Genomic DNA, 16,704 nt, shown 5'->3' with positions numbered 1-16,704 from the left:
AGGTCTCTTCCAACTCTTTGATTCTATGATTCTATCTGTATTTTATATGGCAGCATAGATGGGGCTGAAAACCCTTTCTACACTGCCTTATACCCTGGGATCTGAACTGACATTATTTGCTTTAAACTGGTTTAAACACTGCCAGATGATGATGATGATGATGATGATGAGCTTTATTTATTAATGTGGGATAAGAAAATAATCTGGGTTTAGATCCTGGGTTATAGGGCAGTGTAGATCCAAAACCCCTTCTACACAGCTGTATCCAGATTCTCTGCTTTGAACCGAGTTATATGGTACTGTAGACTCAGGGCCCTTCCACATAGCCCCATATCTCAGAATATCAAGGCAGAAAAACCCACATTATCTGAGTGTGGACTCAGATAACCCAGTTCAAAGCAGGTATTGTGGGATTTTCTGCCTTGATATTCTGGGTTATATGTTTGTGTGGAAGGTCCCTGACAGGTCCTATATCCTAGGATCTGATCCCAGATTTTCTGCTTTGAACTGGATTATATGAGTCTGCACTGCCAGATAATCTGGGATAAACTGATAACCTGGGATCAGATCCTGGGATATAAGGTCTGCCTGGAAGGGCCCTGTGACAATCCAGTTCAAAGCAGATAATATGAAAAAAAAAATAAGAAAAAGAAAAAAACCCCTCAACTCTGGGGTTTTTTTGTTTTTGTTTGTGCACATCCCCCTGCCATTGATATTCTGGATTATGTCGTTGTGCAGAAGGGCTCTAAACCTCCCTCTACACTGCCGATACTCACAGGGAGTGGGTGGCTGGGAGTGGAGTGAGGAAGTCGGCGGGAGAGGTCGCCCCCGGCTGCTCTTGCCCTGCCCCCATGGATGCTCCTGCTGCCGCTGCCCAGGCACTCCAAGCTTGAGAGGGAGCGGGGGGCGGGGACAGCTCAGCTGGCCACCACCCCACCAGTCTCCCTGATAACGGGGCCTGCCGCTCCTCCTCCTCTTCCTCCCCCCTCGCCCTCGGCATCTCCGAGCAGCGCGGCCTGAGGAGGAGGAGGAGGAAGAGAAAGGGACGGAAGATGGGCTGGGAGGGGGAGGAACGGAAGGCCCCATGACCAGGGAGACTGGCGGGGGTGGTGGCCAGCTGAGCTGTCCCTGCCCCTGGCTCCCTCTCAAGCCTGGAGTGACGGGGCGTGCCGGCAGTGGGAGGGGCCATCCACAGGGGCGGGCAAGAGCAGCAGGCTGCGCCGCTCGGCGGGGGCGGGGAGGAAGAGGGACTCTGCTGCTGCTGCTGCTGCTGCTGCTGGTAGTGGAGGCGGAGAAGGAGGAGGATGGGAGGAGGAGGAGCAGCAGGCTTCCATACCACCACCAGCAGGGTCCCTCTGGCCTCTGCTAGCTTCCCGCGTCCCTCGCTCGCGGCGCCCCTGCCAAAATAAAGTGTTCCGCGACGGCTTACTTTGCGTAATGCTTGAGCCGCCCCTGCATATGTGTATATGTGGCTTCAAGTTGAAAATCCCAAAAATACAGGAGACTGACTGATTCTTATTAATGGTGAAGAAGATCATGGTCCTTGTGTCTTTGCATATTTGCAAGTAAAGCATGTCACTCTGTAGAAAGACAGCTGGTGTTCCAATAGATTAGATAATCTGGAAAAGGACAATTATGTGCCTATGGGAGCAGTTAGGGAACATCTTAAAGGAAGGGGAAAATGCTCCTTGGCTCTGAAAGAAAAAAGATGACGGAAAAGATCTCTTTTCCTGGAGAGCTTTACACATCAAAATATATGATGTTGTCAGCAGCTGTGTACCTAACTTCTCCTAGAAATTAAAATAAGTATACTATAGTTAAGAAAATAATTTCATAGCATGAGCTCTCATAGACTGAACCTAATTGATCAAATCATAAATAGACTTGAGAAAATTTTAATTTATAAACTAGGTATCAAATTATTTGATCATGTAGAAATCATGATTATGTTTCCTTCCAAGCTAAAAATGCTCAGTCACCTGAGAAGAGGGAATTATATTGCAACCAATGGACAATATACCTATTGAGTATCAGTCAGCTGTGAGGAGCATGCCCACCTTTTCTCATTTCATGTAAACAGTTTCTATGCCCAATAAATCATTGCTCAATATCAGTGGTGAAATGGGCATTCACACTCCCGAACAGTGTTTATATTATACTTGTATATTCCTGCATGGACCTCATTACATGGAAGTTTTCTTCTGTTTTCTGAAAAATGGAGTCCCACAGAAACCATCCCATGACTCACATGGGAATACATTTTGGCTGCTTGCTAAAATGGAGAGAAGACTCCATTTTCAGGAGTTGGATGTTATCCGAAAGGTCATGGGATGGCTGGCCATCCCCAGAATAGACCTTGCTGGGAGAAAATGGGGCAAGACAGGCCCCGCTCTTTCCAATGCACTTCTCCACTTCCCTCCCATCCATTTGATGAAGTCTCTGGTTCACAAACTTGCAAAGTATTTGAAAACTCAAGGTTATCCATAAAGAATGGAACTTTTGGAATTATACTACTAAAATTATACTACTAATAATTTGATTCCCCTTCATTCAAATAGCGAATAATGCAATAAAGTATGAGTTGTCTCTGACACATCTAGGCAACATAAATTTATAAATCACATCAGCTATTGCTCTGCACATCTGTTCATTTTAGAGAAATGTAGCCTGTTCTCTCTCTGTGTCCATATCTCATTTTGCAAGTATTATGCTTGGATCCTCTTATTAATAGATACTCCATTCCTTGTAAAGTCAAGAGTTCATAGTAATTAAACAGTAATTAAACAGGTCTTTGGATTAAGGACACACCTGTGTTTGGAAATGATAGAAGGAAATCTTATATGTTTCTTCAGCAACAGCTGTGTCTTGCTAAAGTGTTTTGGTAGATAATTGCATTGTTTTCATAGAGCAACACAGTTAATGGTATTTTGACTGGACGTCTCATTGACCAAAATAAATAAGTCTTTCATTATTATTATTATTATTTGAAAAAAAAAATCTTAAATGGACTTCAGCACAGCAAAGACATTATTTCCTAACGTATGTAAACATGCTTCAGAACTCCCATGATCTGAAAACATGCAGCTATCAAACAGGCTAGAAATAGATTGGGCATGAGCACATTTTTAAGGAGTGCTCCAGCTCCTCACGCAAGAGGCATGCAGCATAACTACCCAAAAATGGATGCCAGAAAATCTGTCACAGATTGCTGTTCAAGCAAAAGAAGAAAGAAGGCAAGTAAAGGCAACAGAAAAAGGTGGCAACAAATCAAAAGGAAGCTATAAGAAGAAAACAGTGGGGGCTTGTTTTCAGTGGGGATGGAGAACAATTCATGTCTAGCTGTATTTCCATTCAAAGGAAAATAAATCTTTGATAGCAGCAAAGTCCACAGCTTTGTTGTTGTAAATTGCCATCAAGATTTCAACTTATGACAAAACTTTGAATGAAAGACTTCCATGTTACTCTGTTATAATAAGTCCTGCTAAGTTTTTGCCAATTTGAGACTAGCTTCCTATACTGAGTCTAGCTACCTGTAATGTGATCTTCCTCTTTTCCAACCTTTTCCCATATTACCAAGCATTATTGTACTTTCTTACGAGTCATGTCATCTTATGATATGTCAAAAGAATAATAGTCTTAGGCCGGATCCAGACAGGCCTTTATCCCAGGAGAATCCGCGTTTAAAAAAACACAGATTTTCCTGGGGGCCTGTCTACATCCACCCCATAAAGCGCATGCTTTCTGGGATGGGTGTCCAGACATTCTCTCGGGACTAGCCCAAGAGAACATATGGAGGCCCTACTCCCTTCCCCCAAAGCCCCAGACCCCTTAGAAAAGTAATAAAAACTTACCCAGCCTACATTACAAGCCTCAGCTGGCTCTCCTGCCATGTAGAAATGATGCACGATGAGAGTGTGTGTGTGGGGGGGGGGGGAGTGATTTTCCTCCCTCCTCTCCCCTCCCCCGCTCTCCTGGCACATCATTTCTATGCACCGGAAATAGAAGGCATGGAATAAACCCACTATTTAATTAATGCACTACAAACCAGGGTTTTCCTGGTTTGTAGCAAATTGATTCAGAATTGTCCAGGATGTTGTCTGGACAGCTCCTCCTTTATTGCAGTAGATACCACAATAAAGGTCCTGTCTGGATGGGCCCTTAGTTAAGTCAATTTCTAAATTAAGGAAGAATAGAACAATGGTGTAAGAGACACAAAAATTGGTGCAGCTAAGTAACACATGTTGTAAATAGGGCAAGGAACTGACAGCAAGGTGCATATGGCATCATGTGGAGAAACATCAGAATTATTCAATAGGTTAACAACTTATGTTTGCCATCCTTCAGTAATTTTAAAATGTGTGTTATGCATCCTGTACTATGGATAAAATCTGTTGCCTAGTGACTCTGGAAAGCTTAATCCCTGTTCATATACAATCCTTTCTTCAGATTCAAAAAAGATTTATGTTCTCTGCTAGAAATGTGTGACTGTCTTTTTAACATTAGTTTATTTGTGTGTTGTTAGATAACTCTAGTTATCTACTAAATTGTGGAAATATGACTTTGCATTTTTTTTTTGTCTATACTGAATGCTTCAAGTACAAGTTTCTAACAGTCCTGGACCCTCATCCAATTGGTAGAGGCACTTCAAATGTCACTGGGACTTTTTCTTGTTTTGCTTGCTTGGAAATACATAGAGGATTAAAATTAATGCAATTCACTCAGGAAAATTAGATTACAATTGTGCAGTGTGAATTCAGACAATGGTGGATTGCATATCAATTTAATTTCTAAACCATAATATAATTCTGGAGTGCTCTGGATTTTGAGCATAAATGACACTAAATCATCAGCCAACTCATTTTAACTAGAGAAGTTTGGCATTGTATGAAAATTATCTTCCTGTTTACTTTTTTCTTGTGTCTCATTCTTTGTGCATATCTTGTTTCCTCTTTTTTTCCAGGTGTGCCAATGCTGTTTGTTATCTTCTGGGGAATTGTCAAGTACCTATATGAAGATGAGGGGTTGGTTCAGTTCTGATTCTTAGCTGGTTTATTGCGAGGGTTGTATCTGTTGGGGAGGAGAGACCATACTCATTTTTTTCTTTGGTTTGATTGCTTTGGCAGTGGCTGTTGCATCAACATCTTATATATTTCCTCATGCTGTGGCCTGGCAAGAGTGGATCATGTTTTGTATTTTAAAAGCCTTTCATTACATTTTGTTAAGATAAGCACAAGCTTTTGCAGGTTAGGCATTTTCTGCATGCTAAAGTGTATGTCTTTTTTTGAAAAGTGTACTATTTAAAACATCTCCACCTCTCCTGCCACTAATATCTATTTCTTATCTGCCTTTGTGGACAGTTTACTCTGTTAAAATGACTGAGATTGTGCACTTAAACTAGTGAGGAATGTTGGGAGTTGCAGTTCAACAATATTTGGTGAGCTGTGTGATTCCCACACCTGTGCCATGCCTCTGAATACTAGTTTTCTGGGATATTGCTAGAGAGGCCCTTTGCACTCTTTCCTTGCTTGTGGTAATGCTGGGATCAATCTATCTACTGATCTTCAGTAACTCTTGTCTTGTCTGGACTAATTCTCATTCTTTTGGCTTACATCCAGTTCATTAACTGTACCTACACTAGTAACTGATCATTATGAGAAACTAGACTAGATAATACTTTGGGCTCATCTTGCAAAACTCTTAGTTCACTCATAATACCACTGATATCTGATGCTTCCAGAAGTTTACAAGAGCCTCCAAATATATCTTAGATATTTATCTAGACAACATATCCTGTTTTCAGTTGGAGTGTGATTACCTATTTATTTGAAATTGAGTTAATCACCCTTGTTTATGGAACACAGAGCTTTGTGGGTCACCACTTGCTAGAGCACACCCTGATGTGCAAAGGAAATGAGATACATTACCACACACTTTTTGCCCTCTTTTTATGAAATGAATTTGATTGAAGAATAGACTTGTTTTTCACATTTTCAACATGTAGTACTCCAAGCACACTTATATAGGCTTTAACAAATCTATTTATTAAACATCCTTAACATACCATAGGCTTTCAGCAGTGTAGCTTGACCTTATTATCTTTGTGATATTAACCAATCGGCAGTGCTTGCTAGAATAATAACTGCAGTAGAAATCAGTGCTTCCAACAAACCTTCTTCAGATGTTATGGTCATGAGGAGGGCCATAGGCTCTGTTGCCATGGTACGTGTGGTTGTATTTGTATGCTGGGAGTAAAGACTGCATTCTTCTTGTTGTATGCCTTCAAGTTAACTCTGATGTATAGCAACCTTATCTTGGCAAGGTTGATTCAGAAGAGGTTTTTCATTTCTTTCCTCTAAGACTGAGAGATGGCTTTGTTCAAAATTTGGACTGACCCAAATAGGGTGATAGTCTTTCAACATATTCAGTTATATATTTTAATCTTGTTGCACTGATTTGTTCCAAGAGAGTTCTATCATCAAACATAAGTGACAGTTGTATGGTTTGAACCCTGCCCATCTCAGAAATGTTTAAATTTTATATCTCTCACCATGACAACCCCCCCCCCCCAAATTTATTAAGGTGCAAAAATATAGCTGAATGTCGGAATAAATCCACGCAGCTTACTGTTGAAATGTTGGCATTGGTTAATGTAAAACCATCCTGATGTCACTTACACTCGGTTCTCTTTCTTAGAATATTTATGATGGTTGGGTATTGATTTGTACTTGATGCTACATATGTCCTTTCATCATTATTTCCATTTCTATTCTTAATATTGTGCCCTGACTTGCTGCTGAGCTAATCACAGTTCTCTCGTACACATTTTTCTTAATCATAGAACAGGAAGATTGTGCTGCAAAATGGTTTACCAAATACAATTGGACCTCTACATTTGTGGGTTTTACTTTTGTTAATGTGATCATTTGCAGTTGTGGTTAATCTCTGTCTAAGAATCTCTAGGTCAGTGGTTCTCAATCTGTGGGTGCCCAGGTGTTTTGGCCTACACTACCAGAAATCCCAGTCAGTTTACCAACTGTTTGGATTTCTGGGAGTTGAAGGCCAAAACATCTGGGGACCCACAGGTTGAGAAGCACTGTTCTAGCTCCTCCAGGATGACTCTGTGGTCAACTTCCACTGGATGTTCTCTAGGAATCTCTAGCTCCTCCAGTGTAATTCTTGTATAATTCCTGGAGATTCCAAAAGAAGTGTTCCCTCAAGTATTAAAAATGTGGGTTTTTATTTTATTTTATAGGGGTTATGCATCTCTGTGAAAATACTCCCTAGTGATACCCTTTATAGAAAAATGCTGTTCTGATCCAAGGAAGCACCCCAGACTTGGAACAGAGCACCTAATATATGGCAAGCTAATCGTCCTGTCATTTCTTTCCACAATCATTCTTTAATGGTTACTTCATTGCTGAAAGGCTATTACTCCTATATAGAGCCTATTTCTTCTGTGCTAGTAAAAAATTCAGTTTCTGGTCAGGTACAAGAGCAGTGTAGTCACTGTAGAGATTTAGATGTGATCTGTTAATATGCATATCTTTTCCCATCTGTCATACTGACTCATTGCACATTATCACTGCACAGAAAAGTGCAATGCTGAGTTTGCAAAAGCTCTCACACATATGGCAGCAGGGGGTTGGGACTCAGCAGCCTGATAACAGTTATAATTTTATACTCTGGGCACCATTCATCGGGGATCAGGTCAGTGTCTCCACACTCTTTGTCTTGTACCTATAATTCACTGAACAGGATGTCAGGTGAATTTACCATCTTAACAAGTTTGTGTGGTACAATAATTAATTTTGCAAAAAAAAAAAAAGACAAATTGTAGTGACTCACAGTGCCCCTTTCAAAGTTGGAGGCAGATTTGCACTAAATTGGCTGCATGAAAAATGTTTGAGAGCAAGGAACATACTGGACCTATGGATGTACTACTTGATAGATTCAATCCTATCTAGGCTTCAAACCTAGTGAGCATCTTCCTAAGGTACTTGCCTAAATAAGCAAGTAAATACGAATATCTGCACAGTTGTTGATTTATAACTAGTTTGGCCTGTTGGGTACTTTGATTATTTAAAAACTACAGCCCTTCAACAGCCTTTCCAGAATGGTTTGAGGAAACACAATAACACACTTCTACACGCATGTATATACAGATAGAAAGAATAGAATATTACATAATGCTATAAAATCATAAAATTCTCCCTCCACCCTCCACCCCGAATATGTATAGTAGTAAAATATAGATAGCATATTATATTCCATTAATGCCATAAGAGTTTGATTTTCTGTGTATTTATTCAGCAATGCAATTCATCAAGAAATGTGTATAGGAGTTAAACCTGAATTTGTTTCCAATGGGCACTCTAGTGTTTACTGATGTAAACAGGTTACATTGTTGAAGAGTGAAACAAGTCTCTAGAGCAGCAGTTCTCAACCTGGGGGTCGCCTTGGAGTTCAGAATGCTCTTAAATGGCATGCAAACTATTCAGCCAAGCAACTACAACTCCCAAATGTCAGGGTCTATTTTCCCCAAACTCTGCCAATGTTCAAATTTGGGCATATTGAATATTCGTGCCATGTTTAGTTCAGATCCATAGTTGTTTGGGTTCACAATGCTCTCCAGATGTAGGTAAACTACATCTCCCTTAAATCACTGTCGATTCCTCCCAAACCCCTCCAGTATTTTTTGTTTGACATGGGAGTTCTGTGTGGAGGTCTCAGTGGTGTATGGAAGTCAGAGCTGAATAGGTTGAAGGTACTGCAAATCCCATCATCTGTTTTCCATACTCCCCCAAACATATTTTTTCTTGTTAATCATGATGCTTTAATTATGCTGAATTTGTAACAGTGAAAACACACTTACATTACAATTCGTAACAGTAGCAAAATTACAGTTATCAAGGAGCAACAAAAATAATTTTATGGTTGGGGGTCACCACAACATGAGGAACCATATTTAGAGGTCACGGTGTTAGAAAGGTTGAGAACCACTGCTCCAGAGACAGTAAGTGTATGCCACTATGGCAGTTCCCAAGTCACATACAAGGTAGTTTCATAAGATTTGTTGAATTTGTATGTAATTTGGAATGGGTATATTTTTAAATGAAACTCAAACCATTTTCTTTAGTTTTGGATAGGGAAGGGTTAACACCCCTTTAATGTTTGTTTTGCTGCCTGTGCCCCTGTTCAGAAGATTTCACTTCACTTTCTGTCCCTGTGATAATTGGATTTTGAAAAATTTGGGTTGTTGTGGAAACAAGGATTGGTGATAAACCTACAGTGGAGACAGTTTTTCCCATGATAACTCATGATTTCATCACACACAATAAAACAACAAGAACAATGTTGTGTGGAAACAGCAAAGTTGTACTTGGAATGCCATTCCTTACCTTTTGTGTTGCTCAAATCTTTGATATATAACTCCTATTAAACAAAAGCTACATTCAGCAGTTTCAAAGAAGTAATTTGGGTTATCTAAACCTTGTATAAATATTTGTAAAATGGTACAATAAGTAAACTGTGCCATTCATTCGCTGTAAAGCGAAAGATCTCTGTCCCACTCAGTTTCAGTAATAGTTATTGAATAACCTATCCATGTTAATACCCTTTGTCTCTGTGATACAAAAGCAGATGTGCAGCAGAATAACCCCTTACTTACCAAGGATATTGAGAAATAAATGATGTTCAGGTCACTCTGGTTCAAAAACCACTGACAGTCCTGGGGATATATGCAACTGAAATTCGATAATTCCTAACAATAGTAGAGAAAACCTTGTCAGAAATGGGATCCTCTTTTATCCTTTATTCAAGGAATTATCTTTTAATAAAACTAGGATATTGGACAGGGTGCACTTCTTGTTTTAGCTGAGGCTCCCTGGACAGACTTTGCTTGTTCAATCAGAGTATACCGAATTTCAGAATATAAAACAGAAAACAAAATCCTCCTATCTCTAAACTCTCCATACAAGAAAACAGCAGGCTTTAGGTTTTTGTATTGTTAAAGCTTTCTGTCATGCTGTTACAACATAGTGATTCATCCTATTCCACTTTAGCAATTTATACACCCAGTCCGTGCACTTATTCACTGTTGCATTCTATTTATGAAGATACTCGTTGATTATCCCTTATTCAAAATGCTTAGGACCAGAAGTGTTCTGGTATTTTATTATTATTATTTTAAGATTTTGGATATAAAAAATGGGAGCTCTACATAATGAGAGATGAGCCCAAAGTCTAAACATGGAGTGTCTTTATAGAACTATAGAATTGAAAGAAACTACCAGGTTGATCCAGTCCAACTTGCTGCCATGCAGGAACACCCTATCAATGCACTCTTGACAGATGGCCATCCAGCCTCCGTTTTGTTTGTTTGTTTTTTTTTTAAAAAAAACAGAGGGAAAAAACTCCATGCTCTCCAAGGCAGTATTTTCCACAGTTGAACAACTCTTGCCCATAGGAACTGTTTCGCAATGCTTTGGTGGAATCTATTTGTCTACAATTTGAATCCATTGCTACATGTCCTAGTCTCTCAAGCAGTAAAAAACAAGCTTGCCCCTTCTGAATATGACATCCTTTCAAATATTTTAACATGCCTATCATATCTCAATATCCTCTTCTCCAAGCTAAATAAACCCTGCTCTCTAAGCTGCTCCTCATAGAGCTTGGTTTCCAGAACGGTTACCATTTTGGTCACCCTTCCTTAGCTTGTCAGTATCCTTTTTGAATTTGTTGAGTTGAAATTATGTTTCTTATACTGATAGACTTAAGGTAACTTTAGACACAATATTTTACATGTTGCGTATGAAGTAAAGGTGTCAGTATGTGAGCAACCCTTATGGACAATTTTGATTTGTAGTTCAGAATTCTGGATGAGGGAATGCCACCTGTGTTAAAAGCTTTGTTGTAAGGAGGCATCTGGCTCAGTAACATGGGTGCTTTTCTGAGGAGGGATCGGTACTCAAAAGGAAGACAGAGGATGCTCTGTAGTTTGCCACAAATATTTCTTCACAAGTACAGTGTTCCCTCACTTATCGCGGGCGTTATGTTCCAGGACCACCCACAGTGAAAATCCGCAAAGTAGGGATGCTATATATGTATATCAAGTTCCAAGGGTGAGGCAAAAGCGAGGAGAAATTTAAAGGCACTGCACACCTTTTTTAACTAGCTATTTCTGCTTTGCTTTGCAATCTTTCTTGATTGGCTGTCTCTATCCCAAGGGGCGGGGTGAAATCCTCTTCCACACTCCATTGTTGCCAGGAGGTGAGATTAGAACGCCGCTCTGAGCAATGACAACCATTAATAAACTGGGAGGCAAAAACCCGCAAAACAGCGAATTCGCGAAAAGCGAATCGCGAAGTAGTGAGAGAACACTGTATGGTTTTACTGCTGGGGTTCAGCCTCTGATTTTTACACTTGTCTACAGAAGATTACTGATGTTTGTGGCTGGATGTTATGAAAACACCTTTCATCCTAAAATGTTTCTTTGCTCATCCTTTTGTTTTGAGATGCACCACTAGGCAGGTACACCAATATACCTAAATCTTTGATGAAAGTCCAAGCCATTTGGGTTTTATTCTCACTAAGATGATGTGTATATGTCTAACTGTATTATTCATTGCAATTTGTTTGTATTGCCAATGTATTTCCATTGGCTGAGTGCTCCATCACACAAACATTCCAAGCATTAATCGCAAACTAGAAATCCAGAAAAAGTTAGCCAAAGATCCCATCTCCCTACTGCTTAAATATGATACAGCCCAGATGAGGGCTTCTCAATGAAGTGAGAATGTAGCTCTCTGTGGAAAGAAGAAATTTGTACCCTTGAACATATCATTCCTTCCCACTGTGGGCTGTAAATCTGATCTGGTGGTCTTGAGAAATGCTAAGTAGTTCTCTGTGGAGCAATAGACATGCCCCACTATCTCTAAGTCTTAAACATATATTTGGATCCTGTTGAGGCATATTTAATTAATGTTAATGGTCTCCTGAAGTTTGCAAATTTAATAACAGAGGCTTGAAAAGTATACAGTATTCTGATTCTATTGTGTACAGATCCATTACATTTTTTCTAGCACTTTTCATTTCTCTTGACATTTTAATTTTACTGTAATGATGTTTTGATTGCATATGTGTACATTTTAAATGCAATTAAAGCTGTAGTGTTCTATGAGAAACCAATTCATGCAGTAACAGCTATAGCAAAATTAATGTAAAATGCCGCAGCTCATCTTCTATCATTATTTTTAAAAATGTTCTAACATAGTGGTTTAAGGAACATCTCTGTTTAGAAAAACAAGCCTTTTTCCAAGCATGTGCATATATTGAGCAGGAACTCTATATAAATAGAATGATGTGGTTTCCACAAACATTTCGTTGACAAAAACATTTTTGTCAAACTGATAAGTCCTTTATAAAGAAAACATTCTGGAAGTAAAAATACCATTCCAACTCTTTTCACTGTCTACTTTTTAGCTTGTGATTTCACATGCAGCAGTGGTGGTAACATTATAGTGCATAGTCAGACAACAATATCACATACCCACCTTTCGTTTGTGCAGTTGCTAGAATGTATACATTATTCATACATATGAGAATAGTGCCCAGTCCATACCTTTCTAAAATGACATGGGTGTATATCTATTTACTCAGATATGGACAAACTTTAGCTCTTCAGGTGTTTTGAACTTCAACTCTCACAACTCCTTACAGTTGGTAGGCTAGCTGGGATTTCTGGGAGTTGAAGTTCATTACAACTGGAGGGCCGAAGTTTGGCCATGCCTGTATTGGCTAGTCCCACCTAGCTTATCCATTCCATCAATAGGATTTAGTAAGTATTGACTTACCAATCAACAGCTGATTTACAGTTCATTTGCACTGTAGAATTAAGGCAGTTTAACACCACTCTAGCTGCCATGGTGTAATGCTATGGAAAATCATGGACTTGTAGTTTTACACGTTCTTTATCCTTGTCTGCTAAAGAATACTGCTTCCCCACCAAACTGTAGCTTCCTAACATTGAGCCATGGTAGTTAAAATGGAGTCAGACTGCATCCATTCTACAAATGTAGGTGTACCCTTAGTGGATCTGTTCTAGCTAGAACTGGCAAAGTGGATTTCAGTCTTATCATTTTTTCTAGCATTAAAAATGGGTCCTGGTATCTCTCCATTCAATCAACATTCTCTGATGACCTAATCTCATGGAGGAAACCCTGGTACCATTTCACCAGCAAGTGTGGCAAAACAGGAGGCACGGGAAGTCTCCCATGTTTGGGTTCTAAGGACGTTTCAATCCTGGTTGGGGGTGGGGCTTTTGTTGGAAATCACACAATGTTGTGTGATGGCTGGCGTGGGGTTCCAGCCCCAAAGAAATCTTGAAGCACCCTAGGACACTTGTTTTATTAGGCTAGATCTATCCCAGGATCTGATTCTGGGATGATTCCAGATTCTAGGATGATTCTTTTACAGGATTTTCTAATCTTCACAGAAATGTACAAGAGCTCAAGTGTTTCACTTGGGAAAAGTGCAGGACAACATATCACTGGGTGATTTGAACCCAATGACTTCATAAGACAGGAGGGTGTAACATACAATCCATTGGACATGTGTAGGCTTCCTTGCCCATTTTTGTTCCTTTACTACTCTTCCATCAGAAAAATTTGGTGACATGATAATGAATAAAAAATACTGGTTTTACAGTAATTAAAAACAGTGAGAACTGCTCTTTTGGAAGCACAGTTCTCATTTAGCTATTGTCCCTATGTGCCCTCCTTTTAGACACACACTGAAAAAAGCCCAGAAGCATGTACCAAAGTTCAGTTCCATGAAAGCAGATTCTGGTAAAATTGTGGAAGAACTGCATGTGCTGAAATTGCCAATCTTTATAATACCGAGTAAATCGGGGAGTGGATGGGATGTGTGCAGTTCGACACAGGTTTCTGCAATGTATAGGCTCACTGTCCAGGTATCTTATGAATCATGATAATGATATATTGCTGTCCTTTAAATAAAGCTGAATGTTTTCATGTAGGCTGTCTAATTTATCTAACACCATTTTTACAAAAAACTAAGGAGCCCCTCCATTCTACTAGGCAATTTGGGGACAAACTATTGCTGGTATCGGGTTCAGTACTTCAGTTACACAGAGGGAGATATGACTAACAAATACTCTACTTATCTTGTGACTTGTTTTATGACTTCCAATGAAACAAATCTCCATAATGATTTGCTTTTAACAAATTGTGGTGGAGAAATTAAGCATAACCAAAAAGAAAAGGGAGATTTTAAGAAAACTCACTGTAGCAACAACATCGCATCCTGGGCTAAAGCTTTTTGTGCTTCTAAGATCCAAGCAGTTACCATCCATCTGTGCAGTGTATCTTGCTAATGCTGCCAATTATTTTCCATTTACACCACTGAGATGTGTCATGAGGAGGAACTACCAAGACATTCCTGATTCTCATGTTTTACTTTTCCAGTTGCTGGAATAAGAACCTAAACATGAACTACTGGCTGATCATCAGGTTGCCCATTCTTGTTGCTATTGGGGTAAGTGATAAGGAATCCAAGTAGAGAATTTAGTGCCAGAGATGTAAAGAAATTCTGGAAATAAAGACTCCGGCCTACAAAAAAGCCATCTATAGGTTTTGTATTCATACTTGGAAGTGATGGAGGTTATACATAATGCAGAGACTATTTCACTTGTAGGGAAGAGTAACATTTGCCCAATAGTTCGCAAATTCTAATGGGGGGGGGGTTACTTCAAAGAAAATCATTAAGAAGTTATAACTAAACTAATTATAGTTGAGAAAACTGTAAAATGAATGCAGATTTACTGACAGAAACATGCAATTTGTATTCCCAGTGTATTTCATGATCTTTTGCTGTCTGTTCTATCCAGGTTAATTTTTTGATCTTTATTAGAGTTATATGCATTATAATTTCGAAGCTGCAAGCCAACCTTCTGCGTAAAACTGACATAAAATGCAGGTGAGCCAATTTGTCTTCAAACATCTGATTTTCCTTGGCATTTAATGGAGATAATTCTAGATTATAGCTAGTAAGAAATTATTAAATGGGAACTAAATTAAGTTTGGTGAAGAACACTTCAATCACAGCTAACATGCAATAGTGAATGTAGGTGTACAGTAAACATCTTTATTTTAAAGGCAGGCTTTAGTTGTTTTTAATCTAGCATCAAAATTCCAAGGTTGCACAACAATTCTCATGGAATAATAATAATAATAATAATAATAATAATAATAATAATAGAGAGATACTTTTTGTGGAGCTTCTGCAGACATATATATCCTATCTCCTCCAAAAAATACATTGTTTGTTTTATTATAATGGAAGCATTACATGTTTTCAAATCCACACTCTGCTTTTCTCATTTTGAGTGTCATAAGATTATAAAACTTATATATTTAAATAAGCATTTTCTTGGTAGAATGCGAATCCATACAAGCCATGATGTTCCTGCATTTTATAGAGGAACAATAATTATTTATTTAAAAACAGGATGGTTTACAAGTTGAAACCAATAGAGAGGAAACAACAGTAAAACATGCAATAAGGTAGCCAGAAAGTTCAGTAAACTAAGTAGTAAAAATCAATGCCTAGAAGCTCCCACTTACATATATGCACCTTCAGTTCTCTGTAAAATATGTCTTTGGAAAAACTAGCATCAGCATTAGCTCATTACAGCATACAAGGATATAATACAGGGTTAGTCAAAATGCATAGGCCAATAAGCCATTCAATTGAATGGCTTATTGGCCTATGCATTTTGACTAACCCTGTATATTCACAGATGTCTTCTGCTTTGTGTATATTTAATAAAATATGGGCCTTTTCTCTCTGTATGGGTACTTTTAAGAGTTGTAAATTCTGTTCTTCTGTAAACAAATTGCATTTTTGTTCTAGAAATAATATTGTTCACTTATAAGATAAGTTTAGCGGGGAGGCAGGTTCTCTATCAACATCTGTTTTTTCTGCTATTTTCTCAGGATGTCAGTGTAGGATTGTGGATTATAGTAATAAACTCCGCATGAGGCTGCTTTTAGGCAATGTGGACACTTGCATGGTTTCAGAATGTGGCAGCAAAACTCGTATCTGTGTTTTGAGAGAATGGCTAAAATTAAGCCCAATACAGTGCCAACTTAATTAGCTTTTGGTTTGTCTCCAGACTTAATTAAAATACTAGTTTTGTTCTTCAAAGCCCCAAATGGCTGAGACCAGCACATCCGAGAATCCACCCTACATTATGAATCTGCTTGAGATACACACTCGATTTCTCAAGCCCTCTCTACTTATCGTTTCCTAGCAGAAATGCAACTTTCAGGGCTGACTGATAACTTTTTCAATAAAGAATTCAAAAGAACAGAATAGCTTCCCAAAAGAGCATTTGCAAGCCCTCTTTCTGCATGCAATGAGCATACAGACAGTTTGATTCCAGTGTGTTTTTACTATAGAACTTCTGTTTACTATTTTAAAATCTCATGTCATTGATATAATTTTTATAATATTTTACTGCTGTTTGTTTCTAACCTGTTTATAAATAAATCTGTGGGTGTTCTGAGCTAAACTTTCTCAGCCAAGTTAAATACAGGCAGTCCCTAAGTTACAAACTCACAGTTAAGAACGGGGTGAGACAACAGGAAGTGAAAGAAATCTACCCCTAGGAAGGGAAAATCACTA

At 38.9% G+C, this 16,704-nt stretch overlaps 1 protein-coding gene across 1 annotated transcript in view; it reads left to right on the top strand.

Moving 5' to 3' along the window:
- The window catches only part of GLP1R (glucagon like peptide 1 receptor), a 131,171-nt gene that overhangs the window by 99,625 nt on the left and 14,842 nt on the right, over positions 1-16,704 (top strand). Inside the window, exons 10-12 of the mRNA XM_060754084.2 lie at positions 4,961-5,021; positions 14,484-14,553; positions 14,906-14,994. Coding sequence (XP_060610067.2) covers positions 4,961-5,021; positions 14,484-14,553; positions 14,906-14,994 — 220 coding nt within the window. The remainder of the gene's footprint in view (positions 1-4,960; positions 5,022-14,483; positions 14,554-14,905; positions 14,995-16,704) is intronic.

This window comes from Anolis sagrei, chromosome 1 (assembly GCF_037176765.1).
Source record: "Anolis sagrei isolate rAnoSag1 chromosome 1, rAnoSag1.mat, whole genome shotgun sequence".
Lineage (NCBI taxonomy): Eukaryota > Metazoa > Chordata > Lepidosauria > Squamata > Dactyloidae > Anolis > Anolis sagrei.
This window is presented reverse-complemented; position numbering and strand designations above follow the sequence as displayed.